Source organism: Mustela nigripes, chromosome 4 (assembly GCF_022355385.1).
Source record: "Mustela nigripes isolate SB6536 chromosome 4, MUSNIG.SB6536, whole genome shotgun sequence".
In the NCBI taxonomy this organism is placed as follows: domain Eukaryota; kingdom Metazoa; phylum Chordata; class Mammalia; order Carnivora; family Mustelidae; genus Mustela; species Mustela nigripes.
Window position 1 is genome coordinate 45,735,027 of NC_081560.1, and position 25,534 is coordinate 45,760,560.

Genomic DNA, 25,534 nt, shown 5'->3' on the forward strand with positions numbered 1-25,534 from the left:
CGGGCCTCGGTGCTCCTGGGTCCCCGCGCTCTCGGGCCTCGGTGCTCCTGGGTCCCCGCGCTCTCGGGCCTCGGTGCTCCTCGGTCCCCGCGCTCTCGGGCCTCGGTGTTCCTGGGTTCCCGCGCTCCGAGCCTCCGCTCGCTCTGGTTCCCAGCTGCTGCGAGGTCTGCACACGTGGAGCCCAAGTAAGTTCCAGCGACTGGGGATGGTCGCACCGGGAAGAAGTTTCCTGGGGTCCTGGGCGCTGCTAGCCGGGAGGCGCAGAGAGGAGGGATCCTGTTTGTGGGCAGAATGCAATATTCCCCCTGGAAGAGCTCCGGGTGGGACAAGAAGGAGAAATGCAGTTTGAGGAATGCAGAAAAAGTTCAAACGGATCAACTTCGATGTCTGCGGAATCACTGATCCCTCGTTAGGGGATTTCTAAATCCGGCCTGCAACTTAGAATGCCCCTTCCGTATCCCAGACCAATTACATCAGAATTCCTTGTGGTAGGACCGAGGCCTCTAGAGCGTTTGAACTCCCCAGGTGATTCCAGTGTGCAGGTAGGGCTGGGAAAAACCAATCTCCAAATAAAGGATGGCTGCCAAGGAAGGTGGAAAGACAGCCGGCAGGGACGTTGATGGAGTCCAGCAGCAGACGGATCCCGCTGCACCCCTGTCCTGCGTGGTCTTGGGGACCCGGCAGCGGGCTTCTGAGCCGCAGAAAGGGGAATGAGACTGTTTGGCAGGGTGAATAGCGTGTTCAAAATAAACCTCGTGTATTCGCACGGTCTTTTGGCGCATTGTGAAAAACAAGGACTGCCGGATCCTTATGATTCCCCCCCCTGGTTCTGCATTCTAGAAGATGACACCATTGTTGCATTGACATGAAATTGGGGGATACCGTACACCCATGGCCTCGGCAGCTTCTGGGTAATCTGCTTTAAGGGGGAGGCCAGGTGTGTTTGCCACAGGGTTTCCTTCTGAAAGCCTTCCATGTGGGTTATACCATATCCAGCGAAGGGTAATCCTACTGTGAATATGAGAGGATTGAATTTCCTAGGATGGACCCTTCCTCATCCGGGGGATGGGGAGATAGTTGGGACCAAGTAGCTATAACACCAGAAGCAAGGCCATTGGACAAGACACAGTCTTCTACCATGTGTGCAGAGCAGATTAAAAAAAAAAAAAAAAAGTGTATTTGCAACAAACAACAGCCCAGAGGTAGAAGAAAGGACTTTTAAATGTTTTAAGAAGAGTACTTCTAATTTTTGTGGAGTGGAGAAAGAAGTTCAGTGCTTTGGAGTCCATCCAACCTGGACCCAAATTCAGATTCTGTCACTTCTGTGATATGTGCCCCTAGGTAAATTACCTGAAAACTGGGGATAAAAATAGTAACTCTGTCCTGGGAATAATATAGTTAAATGAGATAATGTGTAGCAAATGGCAGGTGCTCTGTGAGCTGTGGTTATTTGTGTCTGACACCTGTTTTCTTAATGCAGCCATGAAGGGTGGGGAGATATTTGTCCAGAAATTGTCTCCCTCAACATTCCGCAGTTCTTCTGCCCTGCTAAGGGGAGAGTTTCTTCCCCCTTGGACCTCCAGCTGCTTTGAGGTCAGGAATCTCAAGCCAGCAGCCCCCCCCCCCCCGCCCCCCAACCCTTTGCCCCCAGGGCTAATTGAGGGCTTTACTCCCTGCAAATGAAATGAGTTTCTTTCTTTCTTTCTTTCTTTTTAAGATTTTATTTATTTGACAGACAGAGATCACAAGTAGGCAGAGAGGCAGGCAGAGAGCGAGAGGAAGGGAAGCAGGCTCCCTGCTGAGCAGAGAGCCCGATATGGGGCTCGATCCCAGGACCCTGAGACCATGACCTGAGCTGAAGGCAGAGGCTTAACCCACTGAGCCACCCAGGCGCCCTGGAATGAGTTTCTTGACAAAAGAAAACAGTCCTTAATCTTGAGACTTTTCCACTCGGCTGCTGCAGAGACAAAAAATGGGCTCCTGAGGAAGCTGGGCTGTCTGTAGGCACAGACATGTGGCTCGTGGGCACATACATGTGGCTCTCCTGCTGGCAGCGTCCCCATACAACACGCAGGCTGCTCCTGTTTTTCCTCTTGATTCTTGGCCTAGGGACAGTGAATTGTTCTTCAATGACCAAGAACAGTAGGAATTTTGGGAAGGGGAACCCAGATCCTACAATGGTCATTGCCAACATCCTGGCTGGACCTTTCACCCTGGGACCTGCTCTGTGTGTCACCATCAGGATCACTCCCAGTAACAGCACTGTTTAGACGTCAGTAATATAAACAGTGATGTCATGTAAAAATTAAGTGTTTTCGCAGTATATGTGCAATCGCTGATTTTTGCTTAAACATGCATATCAAATTCTTGTCTCTTTTTATCTGAAGAAAAGAGTTCAATATTTCTTCAAACTCTAAGTCTAGGATTTGAGGTCTAAGTTACCAATTTATTTTACGATTCTCTTTTGGAAGGATTTTAGGCAAGATGAAATTAGAAAAGCTAAAATTTTCCTTGTGCTGAATTTTTGTCATGCAGAAGCTGTAGATATTTGGCTCGTTTCTAGAAGTCCTGGCCAAGGTCACGGTCAAGTTGGTGGGGCAAAGTCCCACACAAAGGGCCTCCTTTCCTCCATCCACAAAGTCTGAATTTGTTTGGAGGAAATGTCTTTGATGCATCAAATGCTCATTGAGAGCAAGTGTTTTTTCCAAACTTGCCTCTTCTAGTAAGCAGTGAACAGTCACTGCCATTTCAATTAACTTATGGTTTTCACCCAGTGCTGTAAAGTGTGTCAAAGCAAGACTTCCTGGCTGGAATTCTTATTCTTGTGTTTTATCTAGAATGGCCACAGACCAAGCTGTGGGCAGAGCTTATGTTGCAGAGATGGTCAAGCTAGTGTCGCCACCACTCCTGCCTTTGCCCTTCCCCGGCGTCTGATGCCAGCCACATCTGGGGGAATGACAGTCTGAGGGCATCCTGGTGCTCTAGTGCTGTCGCAGGGACCAGCTGCTGTAAAGCGAGCAAAGAAATTTTGTGCCGCACTTCATTAAAATCCGAAGGATAGTCTAGTAAACTGCCATTTTGGACTTTGTTAGGTGAGGTAGTCCTTTTCCTCTAAATTAGAGAAAACTATAGTTTAAAGGACTAATAAAGAGATCATCCTAAGGGCCCCGGTAATGGCACCAGATTCGCTTCAGGTTTTATTTAATTTATTCATTCATCATTCATTCATTCATTTAAAGTAGGCTCCGTGCCCAGCATGGAGCCTGGCATAGGAGCTTGAACACCAACTCCCAAGATCAAGACCTGAGCTAATATAAAGAGTGAGACCTTTATTTATTTATTTTTTTTAAGATTTTATTAGAATAAGAGAGAAAAGACAAGCAGGGGAGGGGTAGAGGAAAAAGCAAACTCCCTGATGAGTAGGGAGCCCTACATGGGACTGGATCCCGGAATCATGACCTGAGCTGAAGGCAGATGCTTAACTGACTGAGCCACCCAGACGCCCTAGTATGTTGGTATTCTAATAAAACATGAGAAGTCACTATATTCTGTTTCAGGATGTTGGTAGTTGCCCTCTTTCTGTGTCTTTGTCACCAGGCAGGTGAGGGGCAGAATACAGTTGGGAGAATTGTAGATATTTTCAGTAGGGCAGCCATGCATTGTCGGGGGGTGGGGAGGATCCTTCCATGGCAGAAGAGCTGTGAGTGGATGACGATTTACTGGAAAAAAGCAGTTGTGTTGTTCTAATTACCAAAAGGTTAATTTGTCTCATGACTAAGAACTCCCCGTGCTTGATTTTAACACCTACCCCTAGTTACTCCTTATGACCCGCAAACCAAACCTTCTAGAAGGAAGTTGGTGGAAAGCTAGGCTTTCCTGTGAGGATGTCCTTACTTCATACAGTTCATGACAGTGGGCTCTTTCATTGGGATGGAGGCACTCATGGACCCCATTTATCAAGGAAGTGTTTTACAGTTAATAGGGATTCAGGCACATCGATGGTTTCAGTTAGAGGTATGCCATCTGGAACAAATACGGACAGGCAGGACAGAAATGGAGAAAAACTATGGAAATTCCTAGCACAAGCCCCTGCTTTATTCTTTAACTGTGTGACCTCAGCCAAGATATTGAACCTCTCCAACCCTGTGTCCTCCTTTGTCAAATAGTTACAAGCAATCTTTCTTTACAGTGGTTTTGAGTATTTGATGAGGTAATGGATGTACAGTGCTTAGCACACCTCCTGGCTTTCAGGAAATGGCAGTTATTATGATACTGATGATAAAGATTGTTTGGGTCGGAGCGCTGGTCTTGCCCTGTTTGAGCTGTGTGGCTTTGGATAAGGTACCGAGCCTCAGTTTTTATCTCTGTAAAATGGGGAAAACTCTACCTACCTGATAGGATTGATTTGGGCTTGATGAAATGGTGATACACCCGATTCAGTAGACCCTAAGTAGTGCTAACACACAGATTTACTTACATGGATTTACTGTGCACAACCCTGATCCCCCAACCCTCTGGGCTAGTTATCATTTCCCCCGTCTTACAGAGGAGATTGCTAAGGCACCATGAGATGACATAAGTAGCTTGAAGTCACCAGATAGTAAGCGCTGCACCTGGGATTTGAAGCAGGACCCTGTTACCACACCCCACCCCACCCCACCCCCTGCAAGCAGAGCTCCACGAGCGCCCCTCCCTCTGCTCCCCTCCTCTACTTCCCCATGCTTGCCTCCTGCCCTTGAGGAACTCTGTTTCTCACACAGGGCCCCAGCTCCCAGAGAACTGCCTGCTTATGAAATGAAAGTGGGACTCCTTCCCCACCCCGGATCTGCAGCTTTTAAATCTCATCCATTGCTTCCACCGGCAGAGCTGAGATCCACTGGGTGTGATGGGGCTTGGGGGGGCCCTGACACTCGCCTGGATTGCTGTTCTTCGAATGGGTTATGGTGTTCATTTGGAGAAACCCGCCCTCTCCGTGCATGGGGATTGTTAGCCTGGGTGTGATAAAACCTACCTTTCCCCAGACCGTTGTGCGGGGTACTTGGAGAGATAGAAACAAGGCCTGGAAGTTCCAGATGGAGCTGAGGTGGGCACAACCGTATTTAAAGGATATCCCGTTCAAAGTGCAGGGCCCATTCCCAGTAGACTGCCTTTTCAGATGTTTTTTACTTGTCTTCCCTCTTCTGTACCCTCTTCTGGCAATCTTCCAGATTCCCCAAATCTGGCCTGAGCCAGCACAGCATGGGCCGGGATAAGCAGGTTCTCTATTGTGGATGCATTGGCCTTTCAGAGAAGGAAGCGGCAGCTGTTTCTCTGGCTTTCCTCTAGGTGTGAAGTGCTTTGCTGGCCCACCAGCCTGGTGTTGAGGGCTGTTAGAAAGCGCTTTGTACCTTCTGGTTCCTTCTGGCTCATGGGGCCTTCAATTCTTCAACACATTAATTCAACAGATATTATCACAAGACCTTGCCAGTGCCAGGAGTCTCTGAAAATGTGTGGGAGACAGCAGTGAATGAAACAGACCCAGTGCCTGGCCAAAGGGAGTTCACAGGCTAGCAGAGGAGGAAGGGGTGGGACATCCGTACATAGTTCGGGAACTGGGCTAAGTGCTGTAAGTGAAAACAACAGCATGTCAGGAAACAGAATATCAGAGCTGGACTAGGATTCAGGAAGTCTGGGATATGCCTTCCCAAGAAAAAGCCTTTACGACCAGGACTTGGGATGAGAAGAAGTTAGAGTGTCCCAGACACAGGGAATGGCGTGTTTGAAGGCTCAGAGGCTGGAGAGCATCAGGTGTGCTGGTGAATGTGTAGAGAGAGCTAAAGAATGAACCGAACTCAGGTCAACCAGAGCCTTCTGGGCTGGAAAGGATTTGGGATTTTATTCTAAGAGACAGAGGCCTCGAGGAGATCGTCTCTCCCCCCTGCCTTTTCTGTTTGTAATCTACAAGAAAAAGATAATTAGCAACCCCTATTTGTTAAGCTTTATGAACCTTGTCTTATTGTGTGAGACAATTCTGGAGACAGAAATGGGGGTTTTCAATATCTAGATGAACTAACGAAAGTCAGTATAAAGTCAAAGAGGGCTGCGCCAGGAATCGGAGCACCAGCTCTGTGGTACTCTGGGGCCGAAGTGTAAATGCATGTGAATCTCCTAGATCCCAGCATCCTTCAGCAGGAGCTTCTGTGGGTGGGTGCTGGTGGATTCCAGTCCTTTCTAGCTCCTTAGAAACAGGAACAAAAGGCCTCGAAGAGCAGAGGCTCTTCAGGAGGATGGTTGTCTGAGCATCCACATCGGCAGCAGCAAAATGCTGGGAATCCCATCTCCCCCGCCAAGGGCAGTTTTTCTTGCTGGTCTGCTGTCCCTCTGGCTTTTGCCCCAAAGTCCTGAAAGAGGTACCTTCTCCATCCTGTACATCAAACCAGGAAAATGGCATACTTAAAAGGCACAGGGTTTGGAAAAAAAAATTCTTCCCTTGGAGCTTTCAGGTCACAGAAAAAGCCTCCAAACCAGAAGGGGCCAAGACCTCACCATGGCATGCCAGCTTGCTTTGCGGGGTCTGCACTGTCCCCTTTCTCCATACTCCTGTGACGCTGTCATGAGGTCACAGAGTGAGGGACCGTGGCAGGTCAGGTCTCTTTCAGCTGGTGGGTGGGCCTGTTCCCTAAGATAGGACACACTGGGTGAGGTCTCTGGAGTTCCCAGGCCCTGGAACTGGGAACTGTTGCTGCCTCTTGGGGGAAACTTGGCATCTTCCCAACTTCTCAGCACCCCTCAGGGCCACCATGCACACATCCCAGATACCCCGCGTCTGGGCTTCAGATAGATTTGTGTCCCAGATGGTTCTAACTGTGGCTGCACGTTCAAGTGGGGTGAGTAAGAGTCTCAAGCTAAGTGTTTTGGCCAGCAGTCAACAGTGTTTATTTACACAAGGTCAAGTTTCAACTCAAGCCTCTGAGGTGACGAACATATTCTGTTCTGACAGAGTGCCTTTCCTTTGAGAAGCCGCAGACACCTTCTGTGTGGTCTCTCAATGCCATCTCCAGATGTCCTGGGGCTTCCGGACTGGACACCTTCTTCCGCGTACAGACTCAAATCCACTTAGAGTTCCAGATCTGCGTCTCTGATTTGAGGCTCTGTTGGCTTTCTTTATTGAGATATTTCTGTTCACTGACCCTCAGAGATGAATACCAAGCAGGGGGGTGGGGGTTGGAACTTTGGTGTTCAAAACCTGGATAACACTAGGAAAATATCCACCAACACTTGCACATCAGCCCCATAAGGCATCGTGGGGGACATTGTCACAAAGCATAGGTGATTTTGTGCTGAGATTATGCATAGACAATGCCCTGAAGTTGCAAGCTGAGCTCTGATTGAAGTTTTTAAGGCAGCAGCTCATATAAATGCCTTCAAGCAAGAGAAAGTACTGGTGTCTGCAAATTTGAGTTTATCCGCTAATAAACTTAGCGAGTGACCTCCCCTAAGTGAGAGTGTGGACTCTGGAAATCCATAGTCGTTCAGTGCATGTTAACAAAGCCCCAGATCTAAACTGGGCTTTGTGCCTGATTCATTCACTCCATTCTGTTCTCTGGCAGCCTCTGTTCTAGAGCTTCGGTGATGAACCAGATAGGCACCATCCCTCAGTCAGATGCTGGGCCTCGAGGATGAGCCAGACTGAAGTCCTAGCCTAGTCTCCCTTCTTGGCCATGATAAGTGCTTACGGTGGGACCAGTACTATTCTGAACACCGTGTGTATGTTCGCTCACTGAACCCTCTCAGTGATCTTAGGCCGTGGGAGCTATTACTATCTGCACCTTGCAGATAAGAACACTGAAGCTCAGAAGGGTGGTGTGGTGTCCTTTGTCCAAATCACACAGCTGGTGATGCGAATCAGATAAGCTGGGTTTAGAGTCTTGGCCCTTCCCTGTCACCATCAATCACTGTGAAGGGAGAAGTCAGGAAAGGGAAAACACCTGTTTTCTCCCAGAGAAATGGGAATGAAGTACTGTAGGAGTTCCCAGCAGGAACTGCTTGGGGGCGAACAGGGTGAAGGGGCCTTACCCTTCCCCATTTGGACAGGTGTCCATCCCTGCTGGAGAGTGTGGTGGGGGAGGGGATGAACTGCTGCAGCCCAGGCAGCTCTTCTGACCAGAAGTACACGGAAGAAGCATTTGCCTCCTTGCCAGGAGATCTGGGTTCTGGTTCTGGTTGATCCACCCTGCCCTGGGCAGTTTCCTCATCTCTAAAATGGGGACATTGACCAACATTATGGTCCAGTTTGGAAGTCCATGGTTCCAGCAGAGAAGGGAGAGGCTGGCTCTGTGTGCATTCCCCACAGGGTTTCTTGACCAGAAGATTTGACTCTGAGGCATGTGTGTCAGACATTTGACTTCCCAGAAGGTCCGGACAGTGTGATGAGATGTCTGCATTTCATCAGCGTCCCTCCCATCCCAAGTGCTTACATCAGCTGGGGCTGCATTCCTTCCTTTGTAGGCAGCGATTCCCTGTCTGTATCTGGAATCCTGTGGCGCTTTCACAAGAAAGGAAGATAGAAAAACAATCTGAGGAGTTTGAAGTGGGGGGGGGGGGGAGGGGGTGGGTATTGGAGAGGGCACGGATTGCATGGAGCACTGGGTGTGGTGCAAAAATAATGAATACTGTTATGCTGAAAATAAATAAAAAATAAATTAAAAAAAAAAAGAAAAAAGAAAGGAAGATAGAAACCCAGATAGATGCAGGGAAAGGAGGAGGGGGAGGAAGAGACGGGAGATTAGGAGACACTGACTGACTTCTGCATCTGCTTTGAAATTTTGAGGGATTAAGGGCTTTCAGATACTTACAGTAAATGAGTGTTAATGGAGCTCAATCGCTTCAAAGAACTGTAGCCTCATCCATCTGCTCCATTTTTCTCCAGAGACAACTGTCAGTAGTTTTCTGGTATGACAGAGGCAAACAGGAGTCGGCCTGTTTTCTAGGATTAGAAATTAAAAATAAAGAAGAAAAATGAAAAGAAACAACAGCAAACGAGAGAGAGAGACGTAGACCCATTAAAGAATGGCAGCTTGTGCTTCTCTCCTGTCAGAAGCCTGGGAGCATAGCTGAACTCGTGTTTTTTGGATCATGCAGCAGAGAAAGTGGGAGCCAATTTGAGCTGACCCATTGCGTGTGTTCTCTGCACCGCTCTACCGATCTTGTGTGGAAGTATGCCGGGCACTCGCTTTCTGTGAGATTGCCATTGGGATGGGCGAGTCCTCCCACTTGTCGTGCACCTTGAGTATCCAGATGCTTCAAGCCAACACACACAGTATAATGATCTTCATCATTTTAAAACTGGTCTGAGGAGGCTGTGGATCCTAGTCACCAAAATGAATCTCAATCCAAGAGAGGAGAGATTTCCTTGAGGAAATCCAGATCTGACCCTCCCTGCTCATGGGCTTGGGGGGCGGGGTTCAGGCTTTGCTGGGGCTTACCATCAGGTTGTTGGGGTCTATTCTGATTGATCTTTTATAATCTGGGTAATATCTCTGGAGTAGGCAGGGAATGGTGACTTCACTGAACTCTTCTTAAATCTGAATTCAATAAATAACTATCAGTTGTCTGTTACCTGACGTCAGTGACTGACCTCTGTCGTCCAGGTCTGTGGCAGTGAGAGTTTTGGACACCCATATTGTGCATGGCAGCCTGGGGCTCTGCCGGAGCTGGTGTTTGCTGGTTAGACCTTCATGGTCAGAAAGAATCTAAAATGATTTCGTTGGTAATGAGACCTTTCGGGTGGGAAGCACATATTGGGTAGGAAAATGTGAGGTCCTTATGGCATCGTCCATCAAAGTGAAAGTATCACTTGGAGTCCAAGCACTCCCCAGAAGGGACTTGAGCTGGCATTTTAAACTGGGCAGAGGTTTGTGCTACATGAAAGGAAGGGAAAAAGACTAAAGGAAATGAAATATTTAGTAATCATGGAGCATTTCTTCAATAAGGTATTGCTTGAGGTCCTAAGACTGAAAAAAATCTACCTGAAAGTCAGTTTTGCTGATTGTTTTGCTCTGTAATTTTTGTGTGAAGATTATTGATATTGTCCCTTTCTATTCCTTCTTTCAAACCAGACTTAGTGGCAATACCGTGAGTGGACAGCCTCCTACCCAATGGAAGGCAAAACAAAACTGTTTCCACCCACAGACCTGTCAGCTTGACTGTGATATCTCGCCAAACTAAAAGGAGCATTTCGTTTATTCACAGGTGTGCGGAAAGAGTTGTGCTGTCCCATCTGAATTCGTTTGGTTTCAGCGAAGTGTCATTTCATTTCATGGGGACGGGGCCTTTCTGCCTAGGGGCATGGGCTTTTTGAGTTGAAAGTCAGAGGTCCTTCAGACAAAGTGATTGCTGAGAATGTTTCATTGACCTGTCTCAAAACGGCCTGAGATGCTCTGATGAGTAACAAGGGCTCCTGGGTGGCTTAGTCACTTTAGCATCTGACTCTTGGTTTCAGCTCGGGTTATCTCAGGGTCATGGGATCAATCCCCCACATCAGGCCCCATGCTCAGCCCAGAGTTGCCTTGTGTTTCTCCCTCTCCCTTTGCCCCTCCCCACCACATGCATGCATGCATGTGCACTCTCTCTCTAAAATAAGTCTTTCAAAAAATAAGATGAAAAGGCTCTAATGTAACTTTAAATTATGCAAGTGTATATTTTTTCCAAAAAGTTAAAACATTACAAATAAAGTACTATGAAATCCTGGTGCCTTCCTTCCCTGTCCAGAAGTAATCTCTATTCTCATAGAGTGTGTCCTCTCCGAGGTAGTTTTCTTTGCATTTATGTTTATAGATGTATGCTCGTAGAAAATATAGTGTTTTGTGTGTCTGTAGGGCAGGGGATGTGAGCGAGTTATATAAATGTTACATTTCTATTTCTGTCAGCAGCTTGCATTTTTCAAGGAATGCTATGTCTTGAAGATCATCCTGGGTTAGTACATATAGCTCCGTCATACTCTCTTTCATCACAGATGACGGTTCATACCTGACCATCCTGACCGCCGGGGTGACGGTGGCCGGGCTGAGGTGCAGTGGGTCTGGGGCTGGTAGGATGACAGGGTGTGGGACTGCAGGAAGCAGATGCGGCCGCCTTAGCCCCAATCAAGAGTATGCGTGACTTCCTTGTGTGTCTTTTCCCCCTTTTAATACATTAGTATTTTTTAAATAAGTGACTGTGAGCCAGAGGCAAGCAGAGAATGGTGTGTTATTTTAACTAAACTCTTAACTCAGTAACTGGAGTCGATGTTCTGGTTCCCCAAAAAGGACTATAGCGGTTTATCTTGGCTTATCTTTACTAGAGGTGGTCTTTAATGTCACGGGATTTTGTCTTAGAGAAACTGGTGTCTCGTGAAGGGAGGGCGAGGGGCCATGGTGCGCCTCCTCCCCACCTCCAGCCAGCTGTCTGGCCTGTGACAACTCCCTGCACCCCTCTAGACCTCAGTTTCCTAATGTGCCGTATCCTTTTCTTGCCCAAAAGCATGGTATCTGTCAGGCTGGGCTCGGTTACAGGTAATCCCCAGATCTTAGCAGCTCAGACCACAGAGGTCTGTGTCTTGCTCGCACTGTGCCCATCCTCACTGCCGTGACTTCCGGGCCCAGGCAGATGGAGCAGCTGCCATCTTGAAGGAGCTGGTCAGAGCGTTAGAGGAAGACGATGGCAGGCTGACACCCGCTGCCCCGAGGCGGGGAGCTTCCTGTCTGGAGTAACTCCTACTTCTGTTCACATTTCGAGAGTCCAAGCAAGGGACTTCAAGGGGGAATGGAAGTGTAACCCTGCCTGGTACCTAGGAAGAGAGTCCAAACTGTTTGGTTTTAAAAGATTTTATTTATTTATTTATTTATTAAAAAATTTTATTTATAGGGGCACCTGAGTGGCTCAGTGGGTTAAAACCTCTGCCTTCGGCTCGGGTCATGATCCCAGGGTCCTGGGATCGAGCCCCACATCGGCCTCTCTGCTCCATGGGGAACCTGCTTCCTCCTCTCTCTGTCTGCCTCTCTGCGTACTTATGATCTCTGCCTGTCAAATAAATAAATAAATCTTTAAAAAAATTTTTATTTATATTTGTGAGAGAGAGCAAGTGAGCACGAGCAGGGGTGAAGGGCAGAGGGAGAAACAGACTCCTCCCAGAGCAGGGAGCCTGACAGGAGGCTCGATCCCAGGACACTGGGATCATGACTTGAGTGGAAGGTGGATGCTTAACTGACTGAGCCACCCAGGTGCCCTAAAGATTTCATTTTTAATTAATCTCTACACCCAACGTGGGGTTTGAACTCATGAACCTGACATTAGGAGTCACATGTTCTGCTGACAGAACCAGCAGGCGCCCACAAGTCCAAACTATTTAGTGAGCCACCTACTTCTGTCACTGTGCTGTTTTGCGAGGAAGCAGGAGGCGAGTCTGAAACTGTTCCATGGTCCGTGAAATCCTATCCCACACGCTGATCCTCTCTCTCTATGTACAAAACCATTGACCTTTTTGTTCCGGTAGCCTCCCAGGTTTCCAGAGAGCAGCAGCCTGTTTGGGAAACTCACATTTTGAGAAATGAACAGAACTTGGCAGTAGGGGGACAGGGGAGCGCGGTGGCAGGTGGCTCAGCCTAAGTGCAGAGGCTCGGAGCCCTGGCCGGATTCCGGAGCACCTGGTGCCAGCCAAGCTGGCTTTGGTTTTGCTCGTGTTTGTATTTGTTTCCGGTCTCCATGTGACAAGTGTCCGCCGCAGAAATGCTTGCAGAATGTCAGAATGGCCTGACTCCTCAGAGCTGACCCTTGAGAACACTCTGGGCTATCACACTAAGTTAGTCTCTGCTGCATTGTTCAAGAATGCTTGAGGGACTAGGCTCCAGATCTGTTAAGGATCTTGTATTGCAACACCAATTTGTGGAAAGCTGTGTCCTTTACTCTGAAATTGCTCTCTTTCAGGCCCAGGATGAATGATGATTCCCAGCAATTGGGGGTCTAAGAGAGAAATCATGAGGTCATTATAGAGGACGGGAAATGATTTTCTTGAGGTTTTTGTTCTTGATCTAGGCCATGTCCGTAGGGATGGAAGCCAGATTCTCTTTGCTCATCCTGGGGGTTGACATTCATAGCTATACTCTGGGCTGGGTGACGTCTACACTCCGGCTTTGCTGGGTGATTGTGCACAGAGCAGAGCTGCTGCTGCGCGGACTTGTTTACCAGCATCTAACTCAGTGTCTCAGAGATAACACTGAGGCTCTCTCTGTTCAGAGAGGTTTATTATAAAGATGTACGAGAAAGGGGTGGCACCCCTGGGTGGCCGAGGAGACTGGGTCCCTCAGAAGTGGGCTACCTGGACCGAGCACTTGTGTGCTGGGGGTTATTGGGACTCAGCGCGTCTCACATTCCAGGCAAATGATGCTGAGGTCTCCACTCTCGGGCAGGCCCGCTCCTACGAGACAGGGGCGCTAAGCACTTGTCCTGGTGACCTCAGCCACAGCGGGCTCCGGCTGGGCAGAAGGAAGCCCGGTGGGGAGATGCAGCCCGGTGTTCTGGCTTCGTTGCTCTCTTGGTGCGCTCACCACACTTGAAATCTCTTGCTCTGTCCATCTGTCCATCTGTCCTGCCAGATTATAAACTCTGTGACTTTGGGAAGATAGTTAACCTCGTGTGCCTCAATTTCCTCATTTGTAAGTCAGCAGTAACACTGACCTCTGCCACCTAGTGTTGTCCCTAAGAACTGAGTGAGGTAATAGAGAAGATTAAATCAGATGATCATTACTGATATTTACTTGATGCCCAGTCCAGGCACTTTGAATATGAACTAAGTCTTTACAGCAACACTTTGGGACAGGGACTGTCCCTATGAAGAAACCGAGACACAGAGAGGCTGGCTAACTTGCTGATGAGCTCTGGACCCCTCAGCCTGGCTGGCTCCAGAGACCACCTCTAGCCCTGCGTTACTGTGTCTCTTGCAGGGAGTGGAAAGCATTAGCTGTCTGCAGGGCCTCCAGTAAAGGGCTCACTCAGTGTTAGTGACGATCCTTCTGGATCCTGCTGGGGCCACCTCGCAGAGGAGGTCTTGACACCAGACCTCTGCAGAAGGACGCAGGAGGCCAGCCTCCTGGAGTCTGCCCAGTGCCCCGCCCCCCACCCTGCCCCCCGTGGTCCTCCCGTGGGTCCTGTCGGCGATAGCACATTGTCCTGCTGACTGGACTGGCCTCAGACGGGGGCAGCTGGATTTGCAGAGGGGGTTCAGGCAGCCAGGCTGACGCAGGCCAGGGCCAGTGTTGCCACTGGGCCTCATCCTTGATCCTCCAGTTTGGCAAGTAGAATTTCTCTGAGGGCTTTAAAAGATCAAAGAGTGGCAGGTGGTTCTTACTCTCCTTTATAAAATAAAAACCCAGTCCAAAAAGTGTCTGTCGGGAACTAGCTTCTGCAGCTCCAAAGAGGACCTTGCCAGTCACCTAGAAACAAGGGAATGGTAAGGGTACAGCAGATGTATATGGTGTGATTGCCAGCAAGCAAAAGATCGGTGTAGGCATAACTCTACATAGAGAAGAACAGAAAGGGAATACTCCAGAATGGTAACAGCATTTCCTGACGTTTCCACAGTAAACAGATAAATTGCTTTTATACTTGAGGGAAGTTATTGAAACATAAAAAGGCACATCTATGGAGATGAACATCTTTATAAAGTGCTTTTTATCTTAGCATCTCCATTACAAAGAATGAACATTTACTTTCAGGGTCACTGGGGGTAGTTGGAGAAGGAAGAAAGCAGCAGCAGGGGGCGAAATCCTTTAGAAAGTGAAACTGAGTGTGGGGGAAGGGCCCTGCCAAGGTGCTGGGACTGAAAGGGGAACAGGAGTCAGTCAGTCTCTGCATGGGCGCCCCGGTTGCTCTGTTCCCAGATGGGACTCCTTTCTAAGTGAATCCTTTGACCCATGTGTCCCTGTGAGCTCTTCACAAGCATGCTGACCATGGGTCAACCCACTCAGCTCCACTCCCCGCCCCCCTCCCGGCCACCTACATACTTCTAGCTAATGCAGACCTCCCACCATTCTTGGGTTCCAAGTTCACCTTAGGCAGAAGTCTTTGCTTGGTCTCCTCCATTTTCCAGTTGTTTTGTTCTCCTTGCATTTGGTGTTCTGCTAGGTTTCTGTTGATGTTGTCTGCCTTGTTGTGTGCCCCCTGGTGGCAGGGGGACAGTGGCCTTTATGCACAAGGGGTATAAATGAACAAACGAATGATGCTCGGGTCTCGGCTCTCGGGCAGGCCTACTGCCCTTCACCATGCTCTTCAGCTGGGAGGGCGCCCGTAAGACTGTCTTGCAGTGGGGCTCCCTGGAAGGTGTGGCTTCATCCCCTCCAACTTCTCCTGGTAGCTGGCCAGCGAAGGAGAGAGTGGGGGCAGCCAGAAGACACAGGGACCTGCACTGACCATGTGCTTGTTCTAAATAAATTCCTGATCTGAGAGGAAAAGCTCTCAGTTTTGCACTGTGGAGTACAATGTTTGCTGTGGGGTTTTCATATATGGCCTTTATTATGTTGACATATGTTCCCTCCAAACCCACTTTGTTGAGAGAAATTTTTCTGGAGGGGGAAGAGAATGGGTGGGGGAGGGTCAGAGGGGGAGAGAGAGAGAGAGTGTGTGTCTTAAGCAGATTTAAGCAGGCTCCACACCGAGTGTGGAGCCAGATGCAGGTCTTGATCGTGACCTGAGCTGAAATCAAGAGTTGGACCCTTAACTGATTGAGCCACCCAGGCACGCCTGTTTTTCTTTTCTTTTTTCCTTAAGGATTTTATTTATTTATTTGAGAGAGCACAAGCAGGGGGAGCAGCAGGCAGTGGGAGAAGCAGACTCCCCACTGAGCAGGGAGCCTGATGTAGATCTCAATTCCAGGACCCTGGGATCCTGACCTGAGCAGAAGGCAGATGCTTAACTGACTGAGCCACCCAGGTGCCCCTATTTTTCTTTTCTAATGTATGCATATAAGTCTATAAGTTTCTATGGTTTCTTTAACTATATCCCACAAATGTTGATACATTGTATTTTCATTATTGTACAGTTCAAAATATTTTCTAACTTCTGTTTCCTCTTTGACCAGTTGTTTGGGGATTTCTAGGTATCCTTTTTTTTTTTAATTAAAGATTTTATTTATTTATTTGACAGAGATCACAAGTAGGCAGAGAGGCAGGGAGAGAGGAGAAACCAGGCTCCCTGCTGAGCAGAGAGCCTGATGCGGGGCTCGATCCCAGGACCCTGGGATCATGACCTGAGCTGAAGGCAGAGGCTTTAACCCACTGAGCCACCCAGGCGCCCCCCTTTTATTATTTATTTCTGCTTGATTCTACTGTGGTCAGAGAATATATTCTGAATTATTTCAATCCTTTAAAATGTGTTAAGAGGGGCACCTGGGTGGCTCAGTCGTTAAGAGTCTGCCTTCAGCTCAGGTCACCATCCCGGGATTTGGGGATCAAGCCCCACATTGGGCTCCCTGCTCAGCGGGAGGCCTGCTTCTCCCTCTCCTACTCCCCCTACTTGTGTTCCCTCTCTCACTATCTCTCTCTCTGTCAAATTAATAAATAAAATGTTTTTAAAAATGTGTTAAGAACTTACGTTATTTCAGTTTGGACTACTATTACACGTGCACTTAAAATGCTAGGCATTCTGTTGCTGTTGGCTTTGTGTTCTATAGCTGTCATTTGGGAAAATTGTTATTCTGTTGAGATTCTCCATATCGTTACTGTTTACTAATTCCTTGTTCTTTTTGTTCTTTTAGTTACTCTGAGTCATGTATTAAACCCCTCCCCCATTGTGACTGTGGATATGTCTAGTTCTCTTATGATTGTCAATTTTTGCTTTGTTTTGACAATTTTACTAGGTGCATACAGACTAAAATATTGTATCATCTTATAGGATTGATCATTTTATCATTCTGAAATGTTTTTCTCTCTACTAACGTTTCTTCCCTTAAATTCTTTATTTTTTTTTTTTTAAAGATTTTATTTATTTATTTGACAGAGAGAAATCACAAGTAGATGGAGAGGCAGGCAGAGAGAGAGAGGGAAGCAGGCTCTCTGCTGAGCAGAGAGCCCGATGCGGGACTCGATCCCAGGACTCTGAGATCATGACCTGAGCCGAAGGCAGCGGCTTAACCCACTGAGCCACCCAGGCGCCCCATTAAATTCTTTATTTTTAATATAGCTATGCCAGCTTTGCTTTTTTGGGTGAGGGCATACCTTATATTTCTTTTCCTTTTGGGGGAAATGAATGAATGAATTAAACCCCATCATTTTACTTAAGATATGTCTCTCTAGGCAACATGTAGTATTTTTCTATCATATACGCCAAGCTAAGTTTTATAATTGGAGTATTTAGTACATTTACATGTAATGGAATTATTAATACATTTGCATTTATATCTGTTGTCTGGTTTCTATTTGTCTTGGCTTTTTTTTTTTTTTACCCTTTTATCTCACTATCTTTTTTTAGAATTAAGTGTATTTATTATTCCATTTCCTTCTTCTATTGTCTTGTATATGTTTCTTTTACTGTTTTTTTAGTGGCAGTCTTAGAGATAATAATCTGACCTTTGAATTATTACTGTCTAAAACAAAGTAATAATGGGTCATCTGGCTGGCTCAGTCACTGGAACATGTGACTCAATATCAGGGTCATGGGTTCAAGTCCCATTCTGGGCATAGAGCTTACTTAACAGAACAAATAAAATAAAGTCATATTTTTGCCTAGAACCAGAAAGTGCTTTGAGCTTAGAACACTTTAAGTCCATTTATTCCCCTTCACCTTTTGAGTTATTACTATTACACATGCTAATTCTGCATATATTTTAGATTCAACAAGATATCAGTATTGTTTTGTTTAGTCAATACACATTTCTTTTTACTCACATTAAACTTTCTGTTGCTCTCATTTTGTTTTTGTCTTAGGATCATTTTTCTTCTACCTGAAAAACTCATTTCTATATACATACACACTATATGTGACCTATATATGGTACTTCAGTCAAGATAAAGAGTATTTCTATCTCCCCAGAAATTTCTTTTATCTCCCTATGGAGTCTGTTTCTCCTGTCTTCTCCCTCCCCAACCCCAGGAAACCACTGTTCTGATTTCAGGGTTAGATTTCTAGAATTATATGAATGGAATCATATATTATGTACTCTCTTGAGTCTTGTTTCTCTTTATGCAGCATAATATCTGTGATATTCATGTTGTATTTCCTTCATATTTCTTATCAAAGAGTGCTCTACTGTATGAATGTACCCCAATTTATTGATCAGTTCACCTATCGTTGGCCTCTGTAGAAGTCATGAACTACTGTATCACAACTAGAAGTAGAAGAAACTTGTTTAAAAAAAAACACAAAATTGTCAGAACCTCTGAATCTTTTCAGAAGGCAGATTTCTAGAATGGAAAATATTTGCAGAAGGCAGAGTTCTAGAATGGGAAGTTACAAAATAGAACTTTTCCACAGGTTCTTTTTTTTTTTTTTTAAGATTTTATTTATTTATTTGACAGAGAGAAATCACAAGTAGATGGAGAGGCAGGCAGAGAGAGAGAGAGAGGGGAGCAGGCTCCCTGCCAAGCAGAGAGCCCAATGCGGGACTCGATCCCAGGACCCTGAGATCATGATCTGAGCCGAAGGCAGCGGCTTAACCCACTGAGCCACCCAGGCGCCCCTTCCACAGGTTCTTGATACATACTGTTAAATGGGGTCCCAGATGGTCTTCTCCAGGATATAGCCCTACCCACGGTGTATGAAAGTCCTTGTCTCACAATACCATCAATGGCATTTTTGACAAAGAAGCTTTGACAAGAAATTGTTCTTTTTAATCTTTTCAAGTGTGCAAAGCTTGAATTTGTTATCTAATAGTTGAAAGTAATTGTATGCTGACTATAAACCAGTAGGTACCATACTTCTTTCCTTCCTGAGTTCACAGAACAGTCTGTGATCTCACCTCTTTAACTGCATGCCTCATTGACTTTCTGAGAAACTACTCTGAAAAGCTAATTCAGAGTCCTTCCTGGCATTGGTCTGCTAGATGGTGGTGGGGACAGGGCAGGAGCTCCGATGTCTTCCTGCCCCAGCTTCCAGTGGTGGCTCAGGAGCTACACGCTCCAACACAGTAGCCACTGGCCACAGGTGGCTTTTGAGCCCTTAATGTCTGGTTGGTCCAAACTGAGATGTGCTGTTAAGTATAAAATGCACACCAGATTGCAGAGCCTTAGTATGAAAAAAATGAATATAAGATGTTTCACTTAGTTCTATACTCCTTACATATTGAAGTAAGATGTTTAATTTATGGGTTAAATGAAACATGAAAAAAAATTTCATTTCTTTTTACTTTTACTAATGTGGCTACTAGGAAATCTTGGATTACACACATAGCTTGCATTTTCTTTTTTTCTTTTTTAAAGATTTTATTTATTTATTTGAGAGAGAGCAAGCATGAGCAGGGAGAGGAGCAAAGGGAGGGAGAGAGAGAAGCAGACTCTGAACAGGGAGCCCGATGTGGGGCTCAATCCCACAACCCTGGGATCATGACCTAAGCTGAAGGCAGATGCTTAACGACTGAGCCACCCAGGTGCTCCTTGCATTTTATTTCTATTCAACAATGTGTTCTATAGTCTTACAGAGACTCTCTCTCTCCTGTCTCTACTTTTTTTTTCCTTGGAATGCCTGCCCTCTGGCTTTGTTTTCTTCAGAGATGCTTCCCAGAGCCTTTTTTGGAGGCTCTGCGGACTTTATATTCAGTTCAGAGGATCGAATTGCAAGATGGAACCTGGGCACAGATCTCCATAACGAGCCTAAGGTGGTGGATTGACCCTGAGATTTGTTACCAGGGAACTAAACCTCTCTGAGGGCAGATCAGAAAGCCAGGAAGAAGAGGAGGGGTTGGGGGTGCCATCTAACCCCTCAGCTCCCAATGGGCTCTTTGACCTGAACACCAGTAGGCTGTACCCTCACTTGCCTTTGTCTCAAGAGAAGGCTTTAAGTGGTAGACCAGCCCTCCCCTGACCTTTTCTGCTTCATTTCTCTGCTTTATTTTCTTCTGTCATTCTGTGATGGGTCTTGTTTTCTGGCCATCTTCATTGGCTTAATAGGGATTTTTTTGTTGTTTCCTGGCCCTTCCTCACCAGGATCTCCACCTTCAGTCCTCTCCACTCTATACCACTGCCCTGGGAGAGCCCCTGTCACTGGAGCAGATCCAGCTCAACAAACCTGATTTCGGCCCAGCATTGGCCTTCTGTTTTCCCGGACATGACAACTTGACCGTCTTCACTAGCTAGACCTACCTTTTACCAGGCGAAGACTGTAATGGAGCCCTGTCAGGGCCAGGAGATCCCTGGTTCTGTTTGGTATTGTGGTAACCAGATGTCTATGAAGTGAATTTCTCTACAGCACCCCAGGATGTAGATTTGATTTACCCTAGGATTCTGTTTACTGAGCCAGGTTCAGCTTTCTGTTTCCTCTTTCATCATTCATACCTTAAGTTCCTGCTGAATTGAGTGAATTCTGCAAATCTGATTAAATCTCAAACTGGGACTTTGGAAACTATAGAGCAACAGTCTCCTTGCCAGTAGGCTGATGTGTGATTTGTTGCTCTGTTTAGGTAGCTGTAAATCGGGAGACTGAGGTTTCTGCCTTGGATGGCAAGAGCTGAAGGTGTCTACAAGGTTACCATGGGCAGGCAGAGGGGCAAAATCACTGAATTTTGTTGGAGTCACAGGCTCGGAAGAGACGAACTGTGAGTAAAACAGGACGGACGTGGATTAGGTTTGAACAGATGAAACATAACACCAATTCCAAGCTTTCTTCCGGCTCAGCAGTCATGCCTGCAAGACATGGACTCATGAAGTAGACGGGCAGTTCCCTTTCTAGTTCTTGCGGGTGAAGGATCAGTGCAAAGAAAGTCTCGGTTTTGTGCTACTATGTCTTTAACACCCTCACATGTTTGTGAACAAACAGGTCTCAGACCTTGGATCTTCCCAGGCAGTGCTGTTGAGGTGGGATAAAATAGCAGAGTTTTATTTCCAGTGAATTAACTTTGGTGTTGCTTTCTATTTATTAAAAATGATGGACAAAATAATATTTCCTTAAAAATTAGTCTGAGTTTTAAAAATAGTCCATTTATGGGGACTAAGGGAGTATAGTAACATACAGAATTGCTGCATCACTGTAGTGTCTCCCTGAAACAAATATAACATTGTGTGTTAACTATACTGCAACTGAAACAAATGAAAAAACAAAAATAAATAAAACAGTCCACCTAAAGCACAAAGTAAAGCAAATAAAGCACAGGTAGGACTCAATTATGGCCAAAAAAATATGTGTGAACATGTTGCCCAAGTGACATTTAGAAAACATTGTCCTAAAGGAGGAAGGTACAGAGAAGACCAACATCCTAGAGTTCTGGATTTAAAACTAACCCGTCATCAATTTCTTTTGTTCATTTACTATAAATTATAATAGTATTTTCAGAGAAAACTGTCTCTTTCTTTTTTTTTCTTCCAATTTTGCAGATTCCAGAAAGAAATTGGAAATTGAAGATTTCAGAAGAGGAAGTTGTTTTAAAATATTTTGATTTACTTCAAAGAATAACACTGAAAAGTTAAAAAGGTATCATTAACCTTAATTTAAATTTAATATTATCCACTGGTAGCCCTTCAGGGAACCAGTTTTCTAAAGCTTTGGATTCTAAAATAGGTCATATAATTGACCCCAGTGGAAAAGGCTGAATTCACATCTAAGAGGCAAACATATGTCTAGTAGTAGTAACTAACTAGTCATTTCCATTCCTGAAAGTTCTTTCTGGTAAGGATGTCTTGCCTTCTTCTTGCTTCGAATGTTAAATTGTATTGTCTCTTGCTTGGTCACTCAGGTTATAAAAGGAAAGTAATTGTGTGGGGTCCCACTGAGAAATTTCTGTAAGGCTTGCAATGTTTAGCAATGGATAGATTTAAAAAGGGAAAAATGGATGTGTGCAGAAGACCAGGAGACTCATGTGTGACTTGGAGGGGGAGGAATTCCAGAGCCTGTGGACTTGACTATTAACAGATGTGGGCTTGTAAGAGCTAATGACAGTAATGACACTGACAGGGTTTAGAAGTCTGTCATTTGGGGGCAGTGGGGCTCAACAGAAAAGTTTAAAAACTCTCTCTCTGGGGTGTGTGAATTTTCCTACCAAAATGAGGGACAAAGTTGTCAGTTCAAGGCCTTTCTACTTCCAAGAGAATGACCCTTTTTATATACATAAGGATGAGTGGAGAAGTGGTTGAAGGATCTTAATGGTACAAGAAAGGAAATCAGTACGATTTGGGGCTCGTGCAGGTGAACGCAAGTTAGTTTTTAATACCCCCAAAAAATGGCCTGGGTCCCTGGTTTCTCCCTAGACAGGAAGTTCAGCAGGTACATGAGGTTTTCAGGGATTTCCAGGAAGATGGCTTTTCCTGATCATCTGCCACTTGGAAGTCCACGTCCTCTTCCCTCTTGTCCTGCTTCACTCCACACGTGGCATTGTTCCTCCTAAATTCCCCAGGGTCTAAGTATATGGCAGACTTTGCTGGAGGTGTGAGGATAGCTGTGAGGGGTATAGGGCAGCTCCAACACAACCCGGAACGGGCAAGAGTGACAGAAACGTCCCTGTTCCCAGGTTCCTGGGCTCTGGCTACCACAGGAGACTTCTTGCTGAACTGTCCCCCCTCCTCAGGCCGTTTTGGGCTCAGACCCTCTCTCCCACCAAGCCTCAATTCCCCCACAACCAACCGTGGTTTTCTTGCTCCCAATTTTGGATGCGCCCAGTTTCTTTTTATGGAAGATAGTATACCTTTATTTCTATCCCAGGCTGGGATTAAGGCACACTTTTATTTTTTATTATTTAAAAGATAATAAGTTTTGCTGTATGAATGGGTTGTCTACCTCTGGCCACCCTCCACCGTCCCTTGGCATGTAACCCACAAGCAGAAACAATTCAATTATGATTTTTTTCTTTACTATGTTTCAGATCTCCATCTTCTTTAATATTAATTTTTTAAATTTTTTGTTTTAGAATGAACAAGGTACACATGAGTGGGGGAGGGGAGAGGGAGAGTCTCAAGCAAACTCCATTGAAAGCGCAGAGCCCGAAGTGGGGCTCGATCTCACAATGGCGAGATCATGACCTGAGCTAAAGTCAAGAGTCTCATGCTTAACTGACTGAGCGATGGCAGCGCCCCTCAGATCACCATCTTAAGCATGACTCCTCCTGCTTGAAGTACAGAAATTCCAGGACCAAAGGGGGTGCGGGAGCTTTCCCATGGCGTTTGCTTCCTTGGTGATTTTGTTTGTCTCTTCAGGGGCAGCACTGAGAGCGAGGAGGGCATCCTGGCTCCTGATTGGCCTCTGCCAGGAAGACACCTGTAGCCAAAGATGAGTTTGGGCAAAGTAGTCGCTTGCTCCTTCAGCCATGGAAAAGCAGGGCCACAGTGAGGTGGGAATAATCTCATCTGAGTCTCACTCCCATGTTAAATTATTGAAAATCCACCGGGAACTTCTGGTCACCCACATCCGCAACACCCAGTGTCTGGTGGACAACTTGCTGAAGAATGACTACTTCTCTTCTGAAGATGCAGAGATCGTGGGTGCCTGCCCCACGCAGCCCGACAAGGTGCCGATGACGGGGGCTGGCCTTGGCAGTCTATGTGTCTTGGTTGCTGGAAGGGGCTTCTCCCGGGGGCCTGAGTGAAGACCTCTGGGTATTTAACACATTGGCGGGATTTCCCCCTGGGGTCATTTATAGGACAGACACCTGAGTCATCAACTTATGACACAATTTCATATTCTCCTCTGCGTTCGCGTGAACAGCAGACTCCGCTTACCTCGCTGCTCTCCTTGCTATGTGTATCACTTCCCAAGCCACTTGTTTTCAGTCCACTTCTGATTGGGAGGAGGGAAAAATTAAATGACCTTCGAACACTAGCAGTGATGTTCATTCAGTGCCTTTAAACTCCAGGAAGCTGCTCAAGGCTGGATGAGACTCTGAGAACAGTTTGCCTCTGGCTTGGGAGCAAACACCTCCCAGGCTGGGTCCACAGTAAAGACTTTTGCACCCACCACTGTGGGACTCCCTAACAGCCCTTAGTTTCCTTTTAGCTTTGTGTCCTCTCCTGAAAAATAGAATTGGCAAGACCCAAACCTCTTTGGCTGGAAGGGTGACAGAACTTGTCTGTAATGTGATCTGCCAACCTCTGGGGAAACTAGAGGGTTTCTGGGGTGTGGGGGGAGCATAGTAGCTGACTTGTGTGATTTTTTTTCCCCCCTGCATTTTTAATAATACAAAAAGTCCTTTTTAGGGTCTAACTTACATCATGGGGGCCTGTTAGTCCCTTGCTGTGTGGCCCAGCACGCTCCCCCACCTCATTCCACCTGTGTAGTAACTGTCTCAGCAGCACTCATTTTCGGCCAGTGGTAGTGTTGGCTCAAGAGGGACAGGAGACCAGAGAATTCCAGAGGTGGACACAGCTCTCATTTGTGAGTCTGACCTTATTACTTGGAGGTTCATGGAAGCCTCCAGCTTCTTAGAGCTGTGTGGTTTAATTTCCTACTATGGGGGGAGTCTCCCTCACAGATTCTAGGCCCTTCAACAGGTAGCATCTCATACCTCTAGGGGGACAGTCAAGCTTGATGATGTTGTAGGAACTTGGAGCCCTGCATGTGAGCCTTTCTGGTGGGGGACTCCCCAGGCACTTGCTCACCCCCTCATGCTTATGTCACCACTAGGTCCGCAAAATTCTGGACCTGGCACAGAGCAAGGGCGAGGAGGTGTCTGAGTTCCTCCTCTATGTGCTCCAGCAACTCACAGATGCTTACGTGGATCTCAGGCCTTGGCTGTCGGAGACTGGCTTTTCCCCCTCGGAGCTCATTCAGAGCAAAGTTGTCATCAACACCGACCCAGGTATGAGTCCGCTCCCCCAGGGTAGGACTGCAGACACCAGGCCAGCAAAGCCCTGGGGTTTGGAAATGCTGTGGTGTGTGGGCTCAGTGGGACATGAAGGCATGGTCCACCATGGTTGGCTCTGCCCCCCACATCGGGCAGTGGGCCCAGGTGCTATGTTCCCTGTCATCCAAGTGCCACCGGGGGACTGTGCTGAACTGACCACAAGTAGTTGGTCTTAGAGGCTTGTGGAAGTGTGGGAATGGCCTTTCTTCTGACTTTCTGCTTTCTTCTGACATTCTTTTCCTTTTGGACACATAGAGACTTTAAATATATATATATATTTAATTTATTTATTTATTTGACACAGAGAGATCACAAGGAGGCAGAGAGGCAGGCAGAGAGAGAGGAGGAAGCAGGCTCCCTGCCGAGCAGAGAACCCGATGCGGGACTCGATCCCAGGACCCTGAGATCATGACCTAAGCTGAAGGCAGAGGCTTAACCCACTGAGCCACCCAGGCGCCCACATAGAGACATTTTAATGGTGGCACGAATTCCTTTCAGAAATCTTTCCAGGGGCACCTGGGTGGCTCAGTGGGTTAAAGCCTCTGCCTT

At 46.7% G+C, this 25,534-nt stretch overlaps 2 protein-coding genes across 7 annotated transcripts in view; one reads left to right on the plus strand and one right to left on the minus strand.

Moving 5' to 3' along the window:
* ZNRF2 (zinc and ring finger 2) overlaps positions 1 to 25,534 on the minus strand; it is a 396,032-nt gene that overhangs the window by 191,591 nt on the left and 178,907 nt on the right. The window lies entirely within an intron of this gene.
* Positions 7 to 25,534, plus strand: part of NOD1 (nucleotide binding oligomerization domain containing 1) — a 68,563-nt gene continuing 43,035 nt past the window's right edge. Inside the window, exons 1-5 of one of the 3 annotated variants that reach the window (XM_059396638.1) lie at positions 7 to 185; positions 20,621 to 20,755; positions 21,531 to 21,627; positions 23,343 to 23,653; positions 24,766 to 24,940. In XM_059396638.1, the coding sequence (XP_059252621.1) occupies positions 23,453 to 23,653; positions 24,766 to 24,940 (376 nt within the window). In that variant the 5' untranslated portion in view covers positions 7 to 185; positions 20,621 to 20,755; positions 21,531 to 21,627; positions 23,343 to 23,452. The remainder of the gene's footprint in view (positions 186 to 20,620; positions 20,756 to 21,530; positions 21,628 to 23,342; positions 23,654 to 24,765; positions 24,941 to 25,534) is intronic. The other 2 variants (XM_059396637.1, XM_059396640.1) reach the window with 2 other exon arrangements.